The sequence below is a fragment of the Dryobates pubescens genome, chromosome 7 (genome assembly GCF_014839835.1).
Source record: "Dryobates pubescens isolate bDryPub1 chromosome 7, bDryPub1.pri, whole genome shotgun sequence".
Lineage (NCBI taxonomy): Eukaryota > Metazoa > Chordata > Aves > Piciformes > Picidae > Dryobates > Dryobates pubescens.
Window position 1 is genome coordinate 39,701,319 of NC_071618.1, and position 21,514 is coordinate 39,722,832.

The following is a 21,514-nucleotide window of genomic DNA, read 5'->3' on the forward strand; positions in this document are numbered from 1 at the left end:
CTGTTAGACTTTACCTGCCTAAAGTCTGCATCAGAAATAGTGTGGCCAGCAGGAGCAGGGAAGTCATTCTGCCCCTGGACTCAGCACTGGTTAGGCCACACCTTGAGCCCTGTGTCCAGTTCTGGGCCCCCTCAGTTTAGGAAAGATGTTGAGCTGCTGGAAGGTCTCCAGAGAAGGGCAACAAAGCTGGGGAGGGGTTTGGAGCACAGCCCTGTGAGGAGAGGCTGAGGGAGCTGGGGTTGTTAGCCTGGAGGAGGGGGGACTCAGGGCAGACCTTATTGCTCTCTACAGCTACCTGAAGGAAGGGGGATTGTAGACAGGTGGGGGCTGGTCTCTTCTCCCAGGTAACCTGTGATAGAACAAGAGGACATAGTCTCAACCTGTGCCAGGGGAATTTTAGGCTTGATCTTTGAAAGAACTTCTTCACAGGATGAGTGATTTGCCATTGGAATGGACTACCCAGGGAGGTAGTGGGGTCAATGTCCCTGGAGGTGTTTAAGAAAAGCCTGGATAAGGCACTGAGTGCCATGGTCTAGTTAATTAGTTAGGGTTAGGTGATCAGTTGGACTTGATGATCTTGGAGTCTCTTCCAGCCTGGTTGATTCTGTGAAATACTTTACTTGGCAAAATCCAAAGTTTTATGGCTTTTCTGACTGTGGTTGAGCAGAGAGCTGTGAACAGTGATTCCCAGATCTCTTTTCCACTCAAAGTTGATTGGACTGTGTTAGGTTTATTTTATGACATCCCTTGAGTTCCTTACCATTGGCATTGAATTTTACTACAGAAAAGATTTCATTGGTTGATCTTTCTTTGGGTCACTTTATTTGAATTAACCTGATTCCTTGGGAAGCCACAAGAGAGAGTAATTGTTAAGCCTTCTGTGTGCTTCTTTGGGTCACTGTATTTGAATTAACCTGATTCCTTGGGAAGCCACAAGAGAGAGTAATTGTTAAGCCTTCTGTGTGCTTCCTATTTCTTGAGCAGCTTTCAGTCCAAAAAAAGTCCTCTTTTCCAATGATTTTTATGATTGGAGTTCTTCAGGAAGATCCACTGCTGTGGGGCACTGGGTTACAGTCACATCATCACTGTGAAGTAATTTTCCTCATTTTTAATGGCTACAGTGGGAAAGATCATTAGTGAATCTCTTCTAATGGCCTTGTGCTTCTGGAGGGATGTTGTATTACTCAGTGATGTATGTTGCTGTATGGGGGAGCCAGAGGTTTGTGTAAGGAGGTGGTTTTGTAAAAGCAAGAAGTAGTGTAGGATTGTGGAATGGGGACTTTTGTTTCTCCTAGATTACTGTAATGTAGTTAATATAACTGGCAGCAGTTACTGCTTATGGTTCAGATTTGCTGTCCAGCTCAAATAATTAGAAGAAGGTTTCTCAGAACAGTGAGATCTTGGAGCACTGTTTGCATTGCTGTTTCAGGAGAGGAAAAGGTACCAGATGCTTTCTTAAGGTGTAGCTATAGCCTGATCAGTGCTTTGGAAAAATGACATGACCTGGTTGTTGGTGATAATACAGACCCAAATTCAACAGCTTGAGAGGTCACTTAGAAGAGGATAGGATGGGATGGGATAGGATGGAATGGAATGGAATGGAATGGAATGGAATGGAATGGAATGGAATGGAATAGAAGAGAAGAGACCAGATTGGAAGAGACCTTCAAGATCATCTCATCCAACTCATCATCCAGTACCATCTAATCAACTAAACCATGGCACCAAACACCCCATCAAGACTCCTCCTAAACACCTCCAGTGATAGTGAACAGTCTCAGGCTGCGCCAGGGGAGGTTCAGGCTAGATGTTAGGAAAAAGTTCTATACAGAAAGAGTGATTGCACATTGGAATGGGCTGCCTGGGGAGGTGGTGGAGTCGCCATCACTGGAGGTTTTCAGGAGAAGACTTGATGGGGTGCTTGGTGCCATGGGTTAGTTGTTTAGGTGGTGTTGGATTGGTTGATGGGTTGGACGCGATGATCTTGAAGGTCTCTTCCAACCTGGTTTATTCTATGTATTCTATGACTCCACCACCTCCCTGGGCAGCACATTCCAATGGCCAATCACTCTTTCTGGGAAGAATTTCTTCCTAACATCTATTCCAAACCTCCCCTGGTGCAGCTTGAGACTGTGTGCTCTTGTTCTGGTGCTGATTGCCTGGGAGAAGAGACCAGCCCCCACTTGGCTACAACCTCCCTTCAGGCAGTTGTAGAGAGCAAGAAGGTCTCCCCTGAGCCTCCTCTTCTCCAGGCTAAGCAACCCCAGCTCCCTCAGCCTCTCCTCATAGGGCTGTGCTCCAAACCCCTCTCCAGCTTTGTTGCCCTTCTCTGGACACCTTCCAGCAACTCAACATCGTTCCTATACTGAGGGGCCCAGAAGTGGACACAGGACTCAAGTTGTGGCCTAACCAGTGTGGTGTACAGGGGCAGAATGACCTCCCTGCTCCTCTAACCTCACATTACTGTAAGTGCTCTGACTTGTGTATGGATGCAGGAAAGAGTTATTGGCAGTTTACCTAACGGCTGAGTTGGCAATTGGAAGTTTTTTGCACATATTAAAGGCTAAATTAAGTTAATTAAGGATATCTGGCCTAAGCTTTATGTTCAGTTTCAATGCCTGCAGCTGCAGTACTATTTGAGAGGCTCAAACCTTAGGGCAGTGTATCTATCGGTGCTATTGTGTTGTGGTGGGTTAACGCCCATTCTGAAAACAAAGGGGGGACGGCTTGCGAGTGCTTTGCCCTCCCTGCAGGGCATTTTGCCCCTGGGAAGCTGAGTCTGTTCCACTCCCCCCTCCCTGCCCAGCTAGGGTGTAAAAAGCAGGGCATTGCAGCTATTAGCTCTCCTTTTGGCTCCTGCCTCCCCTGAATGAGAGCTACTGTGGCTGCCTTCCTGCTCCTCTGCCACATGGTCAGGCCTGATCCTCCTCCCTGCTGCCTCTGTGCCTCCTCAGAGAGACACTGCTTTTGCATTATTCCTCTTTGGCCCCCTCCCATCCATCCTTGTTCCTTGCCCTTGTGAACCTTACCTGTTATTGTTATAGATATATATTGTTTAAAGAAAACTTTTTACCTCTCTACTTCCAAGCTGACTCCAAATTATTGCTTGCTGGATTTGCTCCTTCCTTTTTCCCCCCTCTCTGTTGGGAGGGAGGAGTGGGGAGTGGGGGAGAGATTCTCAGCCTTGTCTCCATCTGAGCTCCTAACTCCCAGTTAAGGCTTAAACCACCACATATGTAAACTGCAGATGTGCATTTCCTGAAGTGCTTGCTTTTCCCAGGTTAATGTTCACCAGCCTAGTATTCTTTTTAGCCTTGTGTTACTCTGCTGAGCCTATGTGTTTATTTCCTGCCCACTTTAGGGAGTTCATTTTTAAATGGATTATTTGAAAAATAGTTGTTGGGCTTTTCTTATTTAATCTTTGGTTTGATTCTAGGGAAAGTGGTGTTGTAACAGGTGAGCAGAAATGGGGGGAAATACCTTATGTAGGCATAAATATGACATAAAAGAGTAAATTAATTCTCTAGTGAATAGCAGCTCAAGATTTAGTGAACTTCATGTTCTTTGAACAGATTAAGTTCCTGATTTAAGTCTGATTTCAGATTGAAATTCCTGATAATATTCAGTATATGTGACCTTTAAAGGTCTCTTCCAACTTCAAAGCATCCTATGATGCTTTGGCTGTTCAGTCTGGAGAAGAGAAGGCTCTGAGGTGACCTCATTGTGGCCTTCCAGTATTTGAAGGAGGCCTACAAGAAGGCTGGGGAGGGACTTCTCAGGCTATCAGGTAGTGATAGGACTAGGGGGAATGGAATTAAGCTGGAGGTGGGGAGATTCAGGCTGGATGTGAGGAGGAAGTTCTTATCCATGAGAGTGGTGAAGCCCTGGAATGGGTTGTCCAGGGAGGTGGGTAAGGCCCTGTCCCTGGAGGTGTTTAAGAGCAGGCTGGATGAGGCTGTGGCCAGCCTGATCTAGTGTGGGGTGTCCCTGCCCATGGCAGGGGGGTTGGAACTAGATGATCCTTGTGGTCCCTTCCAACCCTGACTGATAGTATGATGCTCTGAGTCCATGTTGTCTCCTGCTACACATACTGAGTTTTAGGGAACCTCAGTTTCACAGAATCATGGAATGTTAGGGGCTGGAAGGGACCTCAAAAGATCATCTAGTTCAAACCCCCTGCTAGAGCAGGATCACCTATATCAGATCACACAGCAACTCTTCCAGGCAGGTCTTGAATATCTCCCGAGAGGGAGACTCCACAACTGCCCTGGGCAGCCTGTTCAGTGTTCTGTCACCCTCACAGTGAAAAATTCTTTCCTTATGCTTCTGTGGAGCTTCCTATGCTTGGACTTCCACCCATTGTCCCTTGTCCTGTCATTGGGCATCACCAGGAAGAGCCTGACTCCATCCTCTTGGCACTCACCCTTTATATATTTGTAAACATGAATGAGGTCACTCCTTAGTCCCCTCTTCTCCAAGCTAAAGAGCCCCAGCTCCCTCAGTCTCTCCTCCTAAGGAAGATGTTCTACTCCCTTAACCATTTCTGTGGCTCTGCACTGGACTCTTTCCTTCCATTTTGGATTTTTTCCCTGTAAGTCAATGCCTGCTTTGTATATGGAGTATTGTTTCCTTAGAATGCAGTTTCCCTAGTCTTCCATCTTCCAACCCTTGACAGCACACACAAGTCACCTACTCCCATCCTGTACGATGAGCTTCTGCAGTCCTGCAGAGCAATACAAAATGAAAGTGCTGCATGACTACAATGAACAGTTGTGAATAAACACTTGTATTTGATAAATAAATCAATCTGTTTATATCTGTAAAGCTGTCATATCCTAGGGTCTGTAAGGACATTTCAAGCAATCTTAAAATGGTGTGTGGTGAGCAGACTCTTTCACCTGGAAATTGCTACCTCTTAGCGGGAGCAGGAGGGCTGATGAAATGTGTCAGTCCAGGTTGTTGGCATGTGAAGTGAGATCTATTCTGTCCAGCCTGTCAAGGTCCCTCTGCAGAGCTCTCCTACCCTCTAACAGATCAACACCAACTTGCTGTCATCTGCAAACTTACTAATAGTGGACTCAATCCCCTCATCCAGATCATCAATAAAGATATTGAACAGGATGGGGCCCAGAACTTACCCCTAGGGGGACACCACTAGTGACTGGCCTCCAGCTAGATGTGGCAAAGCTTGGAGAAATCCAAGTTTTCAGTTGTGGTGTTTCACCTGAGAGGATTGCTTTTATGACAGCATAAATTCAATTGCTTTGTGACACTTGAACCATATTCTTAGTTTTTGATGTTAGCAGTATGTAAATGAAGGGCTTAGTAACAGCAATGTTTCTCATTGCAAGGAAATGGTAGGAACCTTAAAGTGCATTCTGCTTTTTCTGTGTTTTTATCACTTCCATTAAAGTAAAGTAGAATTTGACATCTGATAATAGAAGGTGATGTTTATAAACTTCAGGTCAGGTCTTGATTAAGTTTCTACAAGATCTAGAATAAATTCAATGATGTTTATATCACATTGTCTAGCTTTTTTTTTTGTTATAAGATTCTTACCATGATACTAGCATTGGCCATTGGAATGGGCTGCCCAGGGAGATGTTGGAGTCACCATCACTGGAGGTGTTTTAGAGTAGAGTAGAGCAGAGTAGAGTAGAATAGAATAGAATAGAATAGAATAGAATAGAATAGAATAGAATAGAATAGAATGGACTAGAAGAGACCTTCAAGATCATCGCATACAACCCATCATCCAACACCATCTAATCAACTAAACCATGGCACCAAACACCCCATCAAGTCTCCTCCTCCTCTCCTCCTCTCCCATTCCAATGGCCAATCACTCCTCCTGTGAAGAACTTCTTCCTAACATCCAGCCTAAACCTCCCCTGGTGCAGCTTGAGACTGTGTCCTCTTGTTCTGGTGCTGGTTGCTTGAGAGAAGAGACCAACCCCCACCTGGCTACAACCTCCCTTCAGGTAGTTGCAGACAGCAAGAAGGTCTTCCCTGAGCCTTCTCTTCTCCAGGCTAAGCAACTCCAGTTCCCTCAGCCTCTCCTCATAGGGCTTGTGCTCCAAACCCCTCCCCAGCTTTTTTGCCTTTCTCTGGACACCTTCCAGCAAAATCTTTCCTAAACTGAGGGGCTGAGAACAGGACACAGTCCTCAAGGTGTGGCCTAAGCACTGCTGAGTGCAGGGGCACAATGACCTCCCTGCTCCTGCTGGCCACACTATTCCTGATTCCAGCCAGGAAGCTATTGACCTTCTTGGCCACCTGTGCAAACTGCTGGATTAGACACACATTTAAGTACTTTTTAGAAAATGTAGAAACTATTTTTTTCTCTTCACTATCATCAAATTAGGAATTGGAAATGACCTTGTGTAGATTTTTTTTTAGTTTTTTTTTTTACCTTCTGAATTGTGCTGCCATTGGTTGTTGCTCACTTTAATACTTGCAGGTTTGCAGCTTTCCAGACATCTTCATCTGTTCATCTTCATGATACTTGCATGCCTCTTGACTGTTCAGGTTACATGTACTGTATCCAGTTCTGGGCCCCTCAGTTTAAGAAGGACATCGAGACACTTGAACGTGTCCAGAGAAGGGCAACAAAGCTGGGGAGGGGTTTGGAGCACAAGCCCTATGAGGAGAGGCTGAGGGAGCTGGGGTTGCTTAGCCTGGAGAAGAGGAGGCTCAGGGGAGACCTTCTTTCTCTCTACAAATCCCTGAAGGGAGGTTGTATCCAGGTGGGGATTGGTCTCTTCTCCCAGGCAACCAGCACCAGAACACAGTCTCAATCTGTGCCAGGGGAAGTTTAGGCTGGAGGTGAGGAGAAAATTCTTCACCCTGAGAGTCATTCATCATTGGAATGTGCTGCCCAGGGAGGTGGTGGAGTCACCATCCCTGGAGGTGTTCAAGAGGGGACTGGACATGGCACTTGGTGCCATGGTCTAGTCATGAGGTGTGTGGTAACAGGTTGGACTGGATGATCCTTGAGGTCTCTTCCAACCTTAGTGATACTGTGACACTGTGAAAATTAGCATTTCTGCCTGCATTGTAACTGTCTAAGAAACAGCACTGCAAAGTCTGGTTGGACAGAGAATTTGTCTCAGTTGATGTGAAGAGGTAAAAATTGAAATCCACGGTTCTATGAGGAGCAGCATGTTTTAAAAAGCCTGGCTTTCACCTGTGTCTGTAGCTATTTGGATATGTATTTACCTTGTCTTATGTATTTTAATATTTTTCAGACCAGTATCAAGGAAGGATTACTACTGAAGCAAACCAGTTCTTTTCAGAGGTGGAAAAAGCGTTATTTCAAGCTTCGAGGCCGTACCCTGTACTATGCGAAGGATTCCAAGGTAATTCTGTGCTGTTAGCCTCTAATGCTCTATACTTGTAACTTTAATTTTCAAGTTAGCATAGTAATAATAGTAATTTAATGATTTGGTAGTGATTAGAGAATATATCTGGTTGGAAGAGATCTGAAAGGTCATCCAGTCCAACCTTTGACCAGCACTGAAAGGTCAACACTAAGCTTTGTCTCTAAGAACAAGAAGACACAGTCTCAAGCTGCACCAGGCGAGGTTTAGGCTGGATGTTAGGAAGAAGTTCTTCATAGAGAGAGTGATTGGCCATTGGAATGTGCTGCCCAGGGAGGTGGTGGAGTCACCATCACTGGAGGTGTTTAAGAAGAGACTGGATGAGGCACTTGGTGCCATGGATTAGTTGATTAGATGGTGTTGGGTGATAGGTTGGATTTGATGATCTCAAAGGTCTTTTCCAACCAGGTCAGGTCAGGTCAGGTTAGGTCTATCCTATTCTGTTCTATTCTATTCTATTCTATTCTATTCTATTCTATTCTATTCTATTCTATTCTATTCTATTCTATTCTATTCTATTCTATTCTATTCTATTCTATTCTATTCTATTCTGTTCTGTTCTGTTCTGTTCTGTTCTGTTCCATTCCGTTCCGTTCCATCCTGTCCCATCCTGTCCCGTCCCATCCTGTCTCGTCCTGTCCCATCCTATCAAAGAAGGTATTGGAAGGGATCTCTTCAGGCCCTTGAGCTTTGTTTTCTTAGATGAGTACTATACCATACCTGCTCCTTCATGAATTTGGAGCTCCATCCTAAAAGTGCTCAATTAATTTGTGTTTTACTAAGTGTGAATCTCTTTCCTCTGACACCACATTTATGCTACAGGCGCCCCAAAGCTGCATCATGATCATACTTTTCTATTTCTTCGTAACTTTTGTCCCCTGTTTTTATTGTCCAGTTGGATGGGCACAAGGAAATGAAAGCACAGACTGTGAGCATACCTGAAAGTGGACTCAGACTATATTTAATGTTTTTAACTTTCTTTCCCATTCACAGTCTCTCATATTTGACGAAGTTGACCTGTCAGATGCCAGCGTAGCTGAATCGAGCACAAAGAATGTCAACAACAGCTTCACGGTATGGAACCATTGTTTGTATTGCTTTTGAGAGGTGTGGAAAGATCATTATTAAGCAAATCCTCTGCATTGGTGCTCAGTTTTCTTTGGTTGGAAATCAAATGTCCCTTATTTGGAAAGGGTGCAATGTATCAGAACCCTTCTTACATCAGCTAGTGATGATTTTGCTTCTGTGATGTATTTTTTACAGCAATTAGAATGCTAGATAGCAGTTGCTTCAGAAGATGATGATACAAGGCATTAATTTAGCAAGATTTAGCCTTAGTAGTTCATTGGTACTTATTAGTGTAGTTTGGTTTTGTACTGTGCTGTGAGGTGGCATACTGAATTGATTCAGGCATGGTTGTGTTATTGCCTGAATTTCTTAGAATAACATCACAGTATCACAGTATCACTAAGGTTGGAAGAGACCTTGAGGATCATTGAGTCCAACCTGTCACTGCAGACCTCATGACTAGACCATGGCACCAAGTGCCACGTCCAATCCCCTCTTGAACACCTCCAGGGATGGTGACTCCACCACTTCCCTGGGCAGCACATTCCAATGACGAATGACTCACTCGGTGAAGAGCTTTCTCGTCACCTCCAGCCTAAACTTCCCCTTCCTGGCTACAACCGCCTTTCAGGTAGTTGTAGAGGGCAATGAGGTCCCCTCTGAGCCTCCTCTTCTCCAGGCTAAACAATCCCAGCTCCCTGAGCCTCTCCTCATAGGGCTTGTGCTCAAGGCCTCTCCCCAGCCTTGTTGCCCTTCTCGGGACATGTTCAAGTGTCTCAATGTCCTTCTTAAACTGAGGGACCCAGAACTGGACACAGGACTTAAGGTGAGGCCTAACCAGTGCAGAGTACAGGGGCACGAAGACTTCCCTGCTCCTGCTGGCCACACTGTTCCTAATGCAGGCCAGGATGCCATTGGCCCTCTTGGCCACCTGGGCACACTGCTGGCTCATGTTTATGCAGCGGTCGATTAGCACCCCCAGGTCCCTCTCTGTTTGGCAGCTCTCCAGCCACTCTGACCCCAGCCTGTAGCTCTGCATGGGGTTGTTGTGGCCAAAGTGCAGCACCTGGCACTTGGACTTGTTAAATGCCATTCCATTGGACTTTACCCATCTGTCCAGTCGGTCGAGGTCCCTCTGCAGAGCCCTTCTGCCCTCTAACTGACCAACATCTGCTCCCAACTTGGTGTCATAACATGTTTGGTTCTCTGTCATGTTGGAGCGTACTTTATATGGTGTTTTTTTTCATTGCTGATCATATTCCTGTATGTTTCCAAGTCACATGGGAAAGCTGTCTTCACAGCTGTGCCTTGAGTTCTGATGCTGGTGCAAGAAACAGTGTTCCTCAGTCCCTGTGTCTGTCAGTTCACAAGTGCGTTTTACACACAGGTCTTGCCATTTATTGTTCAACCGCTTTGTTGGAACTAAGTGATAACGTCTGACACAGTTCCTCTGCTGATTCTTAACTTCTGGAAAAGTAAATTTTTTGAACAAGAACTAGCTATGAGGAAGATTGTGAGTAAAGTTCTTCTTCTGAAGGTCTTGAGTTCTCCTGCTGACTGCAATGGCGTCGTGTTTCTTAACCCGCAAATCCCCTTATTCTGTATAAAAAAATGTTGCATTTCCATTTTCCTGGGGATTTGAATTTCACAGGTGGTCCATGTGGTTGCTATTGATTGTTCTCTTCTAAGACAGTCCAGCACAAGCCTCCTGAAAGCTTCATCAGGTCTCCCATGCTCTGCTACCTCCCGGGCAGCTGCCAAAGTAGTCAGAGTACTTCAAAGACGTGTTCTTATTGGCCAGGACAGTTCGGTGTTGTGTCAGTCTGAGCTTCTATACTGACTGAGGATGCAGTTAAAAACCATGGACTTGGCCAGAAGGTCTCAGATGAGGGGGGTGGCTGTGTGAGGTGCCAGTTTGGCTTTTGAAAAATTACTTGCTGTTGCTCAGAAGCTCTGCTTGTGCCTTGAGCCTAGTCAGAAGTAAAGCTGTGATGCAGGTATTGGGATACCTGAGTTGAGGATCCAAACAGTTATGACTGTCATTTATGGTTCAAGACAGGATATAAGGCTCTGCATCTCCTGAAGACTCAAACTTTCTTCACTGGAGCTTCCATTACAGGAAGATGTTACCCTAAGGTTGGGAGAGACCTCAAAGATCATCAAGTCCAACCTGTCACCACAGACCTCATGACTAAACCATGGCACCAAGTGCCACATCCAATCCCCTCTTGAACGCCACCAGGGATGGTGACTCCACCACCTCCCTGGGCAGCACATTCCAATGACGAATGACTCTCTCAGTGAAGAACTTTCTCCTCACCTCAAGTCTAAACTTCCCCTGGTGCAGCTTGAGACTGAGGGGCCCAGAACTGGACACAGGACTCAAGGTGTGGACTAACCAATGCAGAGTCCAGGGGCACAATGACTTCCCTGCTCCTGCTGGCCACACTATTCCTGATGCGGGCCAGGATGCCACTGGCCTTCTTGGCCACCTGGGCACACTGCTGGCTCATGTTCAGCCAGCTGTCAACCAGTACCCCTAGGTCTCTTTCTGCCTGGCCACTCTCCAGCCACTCTGACCCCAGCCTGTAGCACTGCATGGGGTTGCTGTGACCAAAGTGCAACACCTGGCACTTGGACTTGTAATTGACTGTTGTTCTGCAAGGTGCCTCCAGGAATATGAGAGGACTTCATCTTATGCTAACTTTGGGGTATGACTCAGTGGTGGGTTTCTAGACACCTGTATTTACAGATACAGAGTAAGATTAATAACTCTTTAAAGCAGGTTCCTGTAATTGTTCAATTCGGTATAGGCTCCACTGATTGTTAACTAACTGTCCCTTAGCTATGATAGGAAACTTGCCATCCAGCTTTCAGCTTTCTGAATCACACTTTTTGTTGGATATGGCTCTTCTGTCAGTAGTCATCTTTAGAGGGTGGAAGCTGCAGTAGGTGGATGTGCTGTCCTGGGCAGCCTACTGCAATTCTTAGTAATCAGAAATTGTCTGGAAAGTAGACTTTATATTCCAGCCAACAACACTAAAATTATGGATATGCTTGCAAAAATGTCTTAGTACTATGAATTTTTTGCTGATTTCTTTGTTTTAGTAATGCTTAAACCCTAGAAACCATGCTGTCTAATTATTTATTCCATGGAAAAAGAACCCTTAGTGTGCTGGGATTTAATTAAGGGTTGTCTCCTACCATCATGACAAGAAACCTGTTCTTTATGTTTATATTATTTCCTTTTGATTTGGCTATTTTTCAAGGTAAATGATCTCTGTAAATGTTTCTCAATGCTCTTACCTGTGGTTGCTCTCCTGACTACTGTTCTGCAGCATTATCTTCCCAGTGAAGTGATCAGTTTGGCACTCAGGGAGCACAAGTCATGGATATTTGGGACTAGTTTCTAGATCAGTGCTCATCTGCATTCATTATGAATCCAAGAATTTGTCTGTCTTCTGCTGTAACCACACATTATCCACTTTAAAGCATCCTTTATAATGACACTGAGATCCATTTCCTGTAAGTTTGGAGCTGCCTGTAATTCATAAGTTCTATGAATCATAGACTAGAATAGAATCAATAAGGTTGGAAAAGACCTCAAAGATCATCAGGTCCAATGCTTTGCTTTTGTGATTTAGCTTTTTCCCCTCTGGTGTGTATTTCTTTATTTTTTACTATCCCTGAACTGTCTCAGGCCATTCTTCAATACCTTGCTTGGCTTGCTTTGAAGAGCCTTGGTGGTCAAGAAGGGGAACAAAGTATTGGTTTTGATATCTCTTAGCTTTTCATCTCATTGCATGATCATGACCTAAAATGGTTTTGGTTTTGTTGGGTACCTGAAGGGAGGTTGTAGCCTGGTGGGGGTCGGTCTCTTCTTTCAAGCAACCAGCACCAGAACAAGAGGACACAGTCTCAAGCTGTGCCAGGGGAAGTTTAGGCTGGAGGTGAGGACAAAGTTCTTCACTGAGAGAGTTGTTAGCCATTGGAATGTGCTGCCCAGGGAGGTGGTGGAGTCACCATCATTGGAGGTGTTCAAGAGGGGATTGGACGTGGCACTTGGTGCCATGGTTTAGTCATGAGGTCTGTGGTGACAGGTTGGACTTGGTGATCTTTGAGGTCTCTTCCAGCCTTGGTGATTCTGTGATTCTGTGACTATAAGATTGAGTCAACTTGATGTTTCAACCTTTTTTTGAACAGAAATACTTAATTTAGTTCAAATTACAGGAATTTTGGCTTAAAGTATTATTTTTTCCATGTTACATAAAGAATAAAACCCCCACCAAAACCATGGAGGACATTTCATTGAAGATAGTCCCTGAGTGTAATTATGTTGTAGGAAGGGAAAGAGCTTTTTTCCCCCTCTCATTTTCACTGGGTTGGTTTTTTTCCAATCAGATTTATCAGATCACTTTGACCTGAAAGAAAAGGATTCTGCTGAATATGTTTTTAAACACACAATCAAACAAAATCCTTCTCCACTTGTCTGCAGTTTCCTTGGTATTATGTATATTTGGATTGATGTTGAGAAACTAATCATGTACACTTGCTGATTGTCCTTTGATCTATTATTTTGAGATGGTCAGATAATTTTTATAGGCCAGTGAAGCCAAACACTCCATTGGAGCAACCATGCTTCAACTTTTCTTCCAGAACTCTGATTACCCAATTTCCTATCCCTATTTCTGAAGGCAGCATGTCACAGAATCGCAGAATCACCAAGGTTGGAAGAGACCTCAAAGATCATGTCGTACATCTTGACTGAGGATGTAAAGTTTGCTGTGAATAGAGAATCATAGAATCAATAAGGTTGGAAAAGACCTTCAAGATCATCAAGATCATCCAAACTATCATCCAACACTATCTAATCAACTAAACCATGGCACCAAGTGCCTCATCCAGTCTCTTCCTAAACACCTCCAGGGATGGGGACTCCAGCACCTCCCTAGGCAGCACATTCCAAAGGCCAATCACTCTTTCTGGGAAGAACTTCTTCCTAACATCCAGCCTAAACCTCCTCTGGTGCAGCTTGAGACTGTGTCCTCTTGTTCTGTTGCTGGTTGCCTGGGAGAAGAGACCAACCCCCACCTTGGTACAACCTCCCTTCAGGGAGTTGTAGACAGCAAGAAGGTTTCCCCAGAGCCTCCTCTTCTCCAGGCTAAACAACCCCAGCTCCCTCAGCCTCTCCTCATAGGGCTGTGCTCCAGACCTCTCCCCAGCTTCATTTCCCTTCTCTGGACATATTCAATTGTCTCGATGTCCTTCTTAAACTGAGGGGCCCAGAACTGGACACAGGACTCAAGGTGTGGTCTTACCAGTGCTGAGTACAGGGGCAGAGTGACTTCCCTGCTCCTGCTGGCCACACTCTTCCTGATGAAGGCCAGGATGCCATTGGCCTTCTTGGCCACCTGGGCACACCGCTGGCTCATGTCCAGCCTACTATCAACCGGTACCCCCAGGTCCCTTTCTATTTGGCAGCTCTCCATCCTCTCTGACCCCAGCCTGTAGCACTGCATAGGGTTGTTGTGGCCAATGTGCAGAACCTGGCACTTAGATCTGTTCAATCTCATGCCTTTGGACTCTGCCCATCTGTGCAGCCTGTCACGGTCCCTCTGCAGAGCTCTCCTACCCTCTAACAGATCAACTCCTGCCCCCAGCCTGGTGTCATCTGCAAATTTACTGATGATGGACTCAATGCCCTCATCCAGATCATCAATAAAGATATTGAACAGAATGGAGCCCAGCACTGATCCCTGGGGCACACCACTAGTGCCTGGCTGCCAGCTGGCTGTGGCACCATTCGCCACCACTCTCTGGGCTCAGCCCTCCAGCCAGTTCCTAACCCAGCACAGAGTGCTGCTGTGCAAGCCATGGGCTGACAGCTTGGCCAGCAGTTTGCTGTGGGGGACAGTGTCAAAGGCCTTGCTGAAGTCCAGGTAGACTATGTCCACAGGTTGTCCCACATCCACCAGGCAATCACCTGATCATAGAAGGAGATCAAGTTGGAGAGGCAGGACCTGCCCTTCCTAAACCCATGCTGGCTGGGCCTGATCCCTTGGCCATCCTCTAAGTGCTGTGTGATTGCACTCAGGATGACCTGCTCCATAATCTTTCCTGGCACTGAGGTCAGGCTGACAGGCCTGTAATTCCCTGGCTCATCCAGCCGGCCCTTCTTGTGGATGGGCACCATGTTGGCCAGCTTCCAGTCATCTGGGACCTCTCCAGTGAGGCAAGACTGGTGGTAAATCATGAAGAGCAGCTTAGCCAGCTCATCTGCCAGCTCTCTCAGCACCCTAGGATGGATCCCATCTGGTCTCACAGACTTGTGAGTATCCAAGTGGCTCAGCAAGTCCCTAACTAATTCCTCATGTATTTCAGGGTGATTAAACTGCTCTCTGACCCCATCTACCAGTTCAGGAGGCCAGTTATCCTGATGTTCTCCTGCCTTACTGTTGAAAATGGAGGCAAAGAAGGTATTTAGTACCTCAGCCTTTTCCTCATCTTGAGTTACAATGTTCTATATATTATATAATATATATAATGTGTTTTATATATATATATGATATAATTAATGTAGAGCCAGTTTAAAGCATAAAATAATAACTTTCTATATCTTTGAATCCTCCTGTACAGCCTCTGTTTCTAGTGGTAGGTTGCCCAGTTGTATGGGAAACTCAGTGCTTGCCGTTTGTCACAGTTTGATGTGGAATATTACAGCTGGGCTTGAAGGCAAACTGCTTTTAAGGAGTTTATGTCAGCTCTACTGCTTCTGACATTAGTCAGCTTTCTGGTCATCACTGAGATGAGCTGCTTCTAATTGATTCTGGAAATTTAACTTTCAATATTGGTGATGGGATTGGAGTACAGAGTGCATTACCAGATTTGCAATACCACTTTGCAGCGTGCTGGAGAGAGAGTGTTAATTGCTTAGACTTGGACATACTTTCCTTCCTTCCTTGCCATCCAGATATTTTCAGAGTTGTTACTAAGATTTGTTTTTTTTTTCTTCAGGGACTGTGAGAACTTCAGGGAATGTGAGAAATGCTTAACCTTCCCCAAGACACAGCAAGAGGAAATGAGCAGGGCCTTTTCCCAAAGGAGTTGCAAACCTTTCATCTTTGGTTTGGGCACTCCAGTTTTCTGTATGTTTGAATGTCAGAGACAAGGAGAGACAACCCCAAAGCTGGGAATAATTAACCTAATGCTTCCCCCCCCCTGCCATTTAAATAATCTAACATCAATTCAGTTTTGTTCCTGACTCTAGATTTGCCCACAGTTCAGGGTCTTGAGCTTCATTGGGGTGCAGAAAAGCTTACAGATGCCAGTAGAGGTATTTCTCTGTTGTCCTGAGTGTTTATAGAACACACTTTACTGTAGTTCAGTCTCAGTGGACATTAGGAGATGGTTTCCTTACTTTTAGCATGGAGCCTCTTTCAGATGCTGGTGATGTGTTGGACTTGATGATCTTTGAGGTCTCTTCCAACCTTGGTGCTTCTGTGATTCTATGTCACTCTGTTTTTTTCCTGTGGGCTGCACACCTAAAGGTTGCACTGACCTTTTGCAGGCTTTCTGCTGCTTCTCTTTCAGTCTTTCACAAGGAATGTAGTTTGGTGAAATCATCTACGGTGGGAGACTCCTGGGGTTGTGGGGTCAGCAATCACCTTTAAGCCTTGTTCTAAACATAGAATAGAATAGAATAGAATAGAATAGAATAGAATAGAATAGAATAGAATAGAATAGAATAGAATAGAATAGAATAGAATAAACCAGGTTGGAAGAGACCTGCAAGATCATCGTGTCCAACCAATCATGCAGCACCACCTAATCAACTAAACCATGCAACCAAGCACCCCATCAAGTCTCCTCCTGAACCCCTCCAGTGATGGTGACTCCACCACCTCCCTGGGCAGCCCATTCCAATGGGCAATCACTCTCTCTGTATAGAACTTTTTCCTAACATCCAGCCTAAACCTCCCCTGGTGCAGCTTGAGACTGTGTCCTCTTGTTCTGGTGCTGGTTGCCTGGGATAAGAGACCAACCTCTGCCTGTCTACAACCTCCCTTCAGGTAGTTGTAGAGAGCAATAAGGTCACTCCTGATCCTCCTCTTCTCCAGGCTAAGCAACCCCAGCTCTCTCAGTCTCTCCTCTTGGGATGGTTTCCTTTGGTTTCAACTATTGCTAAGCAAATCTTTTCTAAGCCTGCCTTATTCTTGGTCTGGATGATTGAACTGTGTGATTTTTCTCTGGAGAAATACTGCAGAGCACAGCTATCTGCATTATTCTTTTTCTTTGTGAAAGATGTATTTTGTGTAAGTTGCTACATACAGTCCCTGCTGCTCTTCCCTTGAAGGGAGACATTCTTGTTAATCAGTCTCAAGCTGCACCAGGAGATGTTTAGGCTGGATGTTAGGAAGAAGTTCTTCCCAGAAAGAGTGATTGGCCATTGGAATGTGCTGCCCAGGGAGGTGGTGGAGTCACCATCACTGGTGGTGTTTAGGAAGAGACTGGATGGGGTGCTAGGTGCCATGGGTTAGTTGATTAGATGGTGTTGGATGATAGGTTGGACTTGATGATTTCAAAGGTCTCCTCCAACCTGGTTAATTCCATTCCATTCCATTCCATTCCATTCCATTCCATTCCATTCCATCCCATCCCATCCCATCCCATCCCATCCTATCCCCTTTAATAAACCACAGGGACACAAAAGGAATGAATTTCTCTTTGGAAATGTGTTTATTGATGAATTTGCATAAACCAAATTTCAAACAATTGACACTCTTTATTCTACACCAAGCTCTGCTATAGGTGTATCTCACTTGCATGCTGATTTAATTAATACAAATAATGTTAATAATTATAATAGTCCAGGGATGAATAATGAGCTTATGTTAGTATTATAAAAGTATTTGTGTGGAGAAAGGCAAAAGAAATACAGTGAATTGCTCTGCACTGTGTGTTATGCTATCCTTAGGATTCCTCTTAGCATGCTTTACATCATATTTATCCTTTACATGTGCAGTAATTGTCTGGATTTTGGGTACCTTTTGAAATTCCCTTTGTATTCCTGTTGAGTGCTAACATTGCTAGCAGTTTATGCTGCTGATGATGGGGGTTCAGACATCTGGGCAGATATCTTTACTTCAGGTACCTTACTCTGTGGCCCCAATCCCATTCTCAGAAACACTGCACTTTAAATTTTGCCCTTGGGGTTATTGGCAGGGTCAGTGCATGCCACTCTTTCAACACTGGGGAATGGCATATCCAGACATTTGCAATATCCTGTTTGCAGTGTTTCACAAGGATGATGGAGGTCTTGGAGTGATATCTCTGAAGATCTCAGGGCTTCTTGTTATCTCTAAGCAACCCCAGTTCCCTCAGCCTCTTCTCACAGGGCTTGTGCTCCAAACTCCTCCCCGGCTTTGTTGCCCTTCTCTGGACACCTTCCAGCAGCTCAACATCTTTCCCAAATTGAGGGGCCCAAAAGTGGACACAGGACTCAAGGGGTGGCCTGTGTGGCACTGACTCAGTGCTGAGTCCAGGGGAACAATAACCTCCCTGCTCCTGCTGGCCACACTCTTCCTGATGAAGGCCAGGATGCCATTGGCCTTCTTGGCCACCTGGGCACACTGCTGGCTCATGTTCAGCCTGATATCAACCAGTACCCCCAGGTTCCTTTCTGCCTGGCTGCTCTCCAGCCACTCTGTCTCCCACCTGTAGCACTGCATGGGGTTGCTGTGGCCAATGTGTAGAACCTGGCACTTGGATGTGTTAAATCTCCTGCCCTTGGACTCTGCCCATCTCTCCAGCCTGTCCAGGTCCCTCTGCAGAGCTCTCCTACCCTCTAACAGATCAACAGCTGCCCCAGCTTGGTGTCATCTGCAAACTTACTGATGATGGACTCACTCTCCTCATCCAGATCATCAGTAAACATATTGAACAGGATGTGGCCCAGCACTGAACACTGGAGGACACCACTAGTGCCTGGCTGCCAGCTGGATGTGGCACCATTCACCACCACTGTCTGGGTTCAGCCCTCCAGCCAGTTCCTAACCCAGCACAGAGTGCTGCTGTCCAAGTCATGGGCTGCCAGCTTGGCCAGGAGTTTGCTGTGGGGAAGGTGTCAAAGGCCTTGCTGAAGTCCAGGTAGACTACATCCACAGCCTGCCCCACATCCACCAGGCAGTCAGCTGATCATCAAAGGAGATCAGGTTGGTGACTCTCGTTTACACAGGTAGATGTCTCTGATGGAGTTAGTTTTTCCCTGGCTGTGAGCTAACTGCTGTTAGCCTCTAAATGATGAGGGCTTTTGGACGCTTACAGTCCAAGCAATACGGAAACCACACAAAGTCATGGGAAATGCTTTAGGTTCCATTTTGTTCAATTTTCCACTTTTTTCTTCTATATTCAGGCAGCTCAGAAACAAAACAAAAACTGAAATAGCAAATTCATATGCTCAGGAAAAAAATAAAATTAAATAAATAGGCAAAAGCAATTAGTGTGCACTTGTGATGCACTTTGGTTTTTCCCCTCCATTTAGCATCTGCTTGCCTTCCCCTGCCCTCTTGACACTGACCAAAGACTGTAATGAAGCAGAGAGCTCTTTGCACAGCTTTGGGTGTGACTTTAAAAGTTTTAAGCTCCTTATCTCTGACTTGATGCACTGCCTCCCTTTCCCTAGAGTGTCTGGGGACATTGAAGTTTTAAGTTTCATGATGAAGAAGCAATAAAGCATTTCAGCTATGAGGCTTAAATCCATAGATAAATCACTTGAGATTAAGCTATTACAAGAAAGCTGAATGTTTTTCAGAAAGGGGGAGGCAAGGCTATGCCTAAAAATGTGACCATTCTGGACTATGTTGTACATAGCCGAGCCCAGAGAGTGGTGGTGAATGGTGCCACATCCAGCTGGTGGCCAGGCACTAGTGGTGTGCCCCAGGGATCAGTGCTGGGCCCTGTGTTCTTTAACATCTTTATTGATGATCTGGATGAGGGCATTGAGTGCATCATCAGTAAATTTGCAGATCACACCAAGCTGAGGGGCCCAGAACTGGACACAGGACTCAAGGTGTGGCCTAACCAGTGCTGAGTCCAGGGGCACAAGGACTTCCCTGCTCCTGCTGGCCACACTGTTCCTGATGCAGGCCATGTTATGAACAAAACCATTGGTGTAACCTTTGAATAAATTTCCTGCTTCTTATGAACAAGTATTCCTGATTTGTAGCAGCTGGATGATTTTTAGACAACATCTGTTATTGCAGATGAAAAGTGAAAAAAAAGTCACTTGCTGGTTTATTTTGTGTCACTTTGCACCGAATGCTACGAAATACAGAACTAAATGTTTTCCTTTAAGCACAGAAGCAATCCCATCTGATAGCTGTGTAATGAGCTGATAGAGCCAGAGCCAATGGCATCCTGGCTGGGATCAGGAATAGTGTGGCCTGCAGGAGCAGAGAAGTCATTCTGCCCCTGGACTCAGCACTGGTTAGGCCACACCTTGAGCACCTTGTGGCACCATTCACCATCACTCTGGGCTCAGCCTCCAGCCAGTTCCTAACCCAGCACAGAGTGCTGCTGTCCAAACCAGGGGCTGGCAGCTTGGCCAGGAGTTTGCTGTGGAGGACTGTGTCAAAGGCCTGGCTGAAGTCCAGGCAGACTACATCCACAGACTGCCCCATATCCACCAGGCAATCACCTGATCATAGATGTAAATGTCGTGTAACACAAGGTGACCTAAATTACCTGGGCTGGATTCTCTTGCAGTAGTCAGCACAGACCTTATGCCTGTTTATGATGTAACTGTTTTTATCCTGCCTTTTAGTTAAGCCCACTTGTTTAGCATTAAGCCCACTAGTGTACTGGTGCACAACATGCTGTGTGGTACTAACCCATTTCTTCCCCCATACAAGAGGTTTTACTGGGAGGGCCAAAACCACACATTACTTCATTACTTGTGTGCTTGGCAACAGTGAAACAGGAGAAGGCCAGCAAAAAGAGGGAAGCAACATTTTAGTGGAAGAGACAGAGCTATTTGTTCTAATTATAAATTCTGTATTATATTCAGGCAAATATAATAGCCATTTATTACTTGCCTTGCTTTTAAATCCTCCACCCCTTTGTAATTTAGATTTTGCCAGGCTCAGCTCATCTTGCAAACAGATAGTGACAATTCACCATAAAGCACTGACTATACCTTTGTCAGGGACTTCACTGTAATCATTTCCTTAGTAGCTTGAATTTAAGAAATTATTGTAGAAGGCTGCCCAGCTGCTAGCACTGTGATTTTTGCAGGCAAGTTCTGGTAGGTATGGGAGCAACAATGCCTCCAGCAGTCTACTCCCACCGCTGTGACTGAGGTGCATTCATCTGTCATGTTCGTATGGACCCACTTGCATGAGGACAGGGAAATGGACAGGGATGCAAAATCGTGGCTATTACTGCTTGACAGTGGGCTGAACATGAGCCAGCAGTGTGCCCAGGTGGCCAAGGCAAATGGCATCCTGACCTGCATCAGGACTAGTGTGGCCAGCAGGAGCAGGGAAGTCCTTGTGCCCCTGGACTCTGCACTGGTTAGGCCACACCTTGGGTCCTGTGTCCAGTTCTGGGCCCCTCAATTTAGGAAGGACATTGAGACTCTTGAACATGTCCAGAGAAGGGCAACAAGGCTGGGGAGACGCCTCTAGCACAAACCCACTGAAGGAGCTGGGGTTGCTTAGCCTGGAGAAGAGGAGGCTCGGGGGAGACCTTGGTGGTTTAGGGGACACCAAGTCGCTCTCTGCGACTACCTGAAAGGAAGTTGTAGCCAGGAGGGGGTTGGTCTCTTCTCCCAGGCAACCAGCACCAGAACAAGAGGCCATGGTCTCAAGCTGTACCAGGGGAAGTTTAGGCTGGGGGTGAGGAGAAACTTCTTCACAGAGAGAGTTGTTAGCTGTTGGAATGTGCTGCCCAGGGAGGTGGTGGAGTCACTGTGCCTGGAATTGTTCAAAAAGAATTCAATGTGGCACTTGAAGCCATGGTTTAGTTGTCATGAGGATTTAGGTAGTAGGTTGGACTTGATGATCTCTGAG

The 21,514-nt window shown here is 45.7% G+C and overlaps 1 protein-coding gene across 1 annotated transcript in view; it reads left to right on the forward strand.

The window, feature by feature from the left end:
• The window catches only part of DGKH (diacylglycerol kinase eta), a 220,861-nt gene that overhangs the window by 119,024 nt on the left and 80,323 nt on the right, over window positions 1-21,514 (forward strand). Inside the window, exons 3-4 of the mRNA XM_054163093.1 lie at window positions 7,248-7,358; window positions 8,373-8,453. Of these exons, the coding sequence (XP_054019068.1) occupies window positions 7,248-7,358; window positions 8,373-8,453 (192 nt within the window). The remainder of the gene's footprint in view (window positions 1-7,247; window positions 7,359-8,372; window positions 8,454-21,514) is intronic.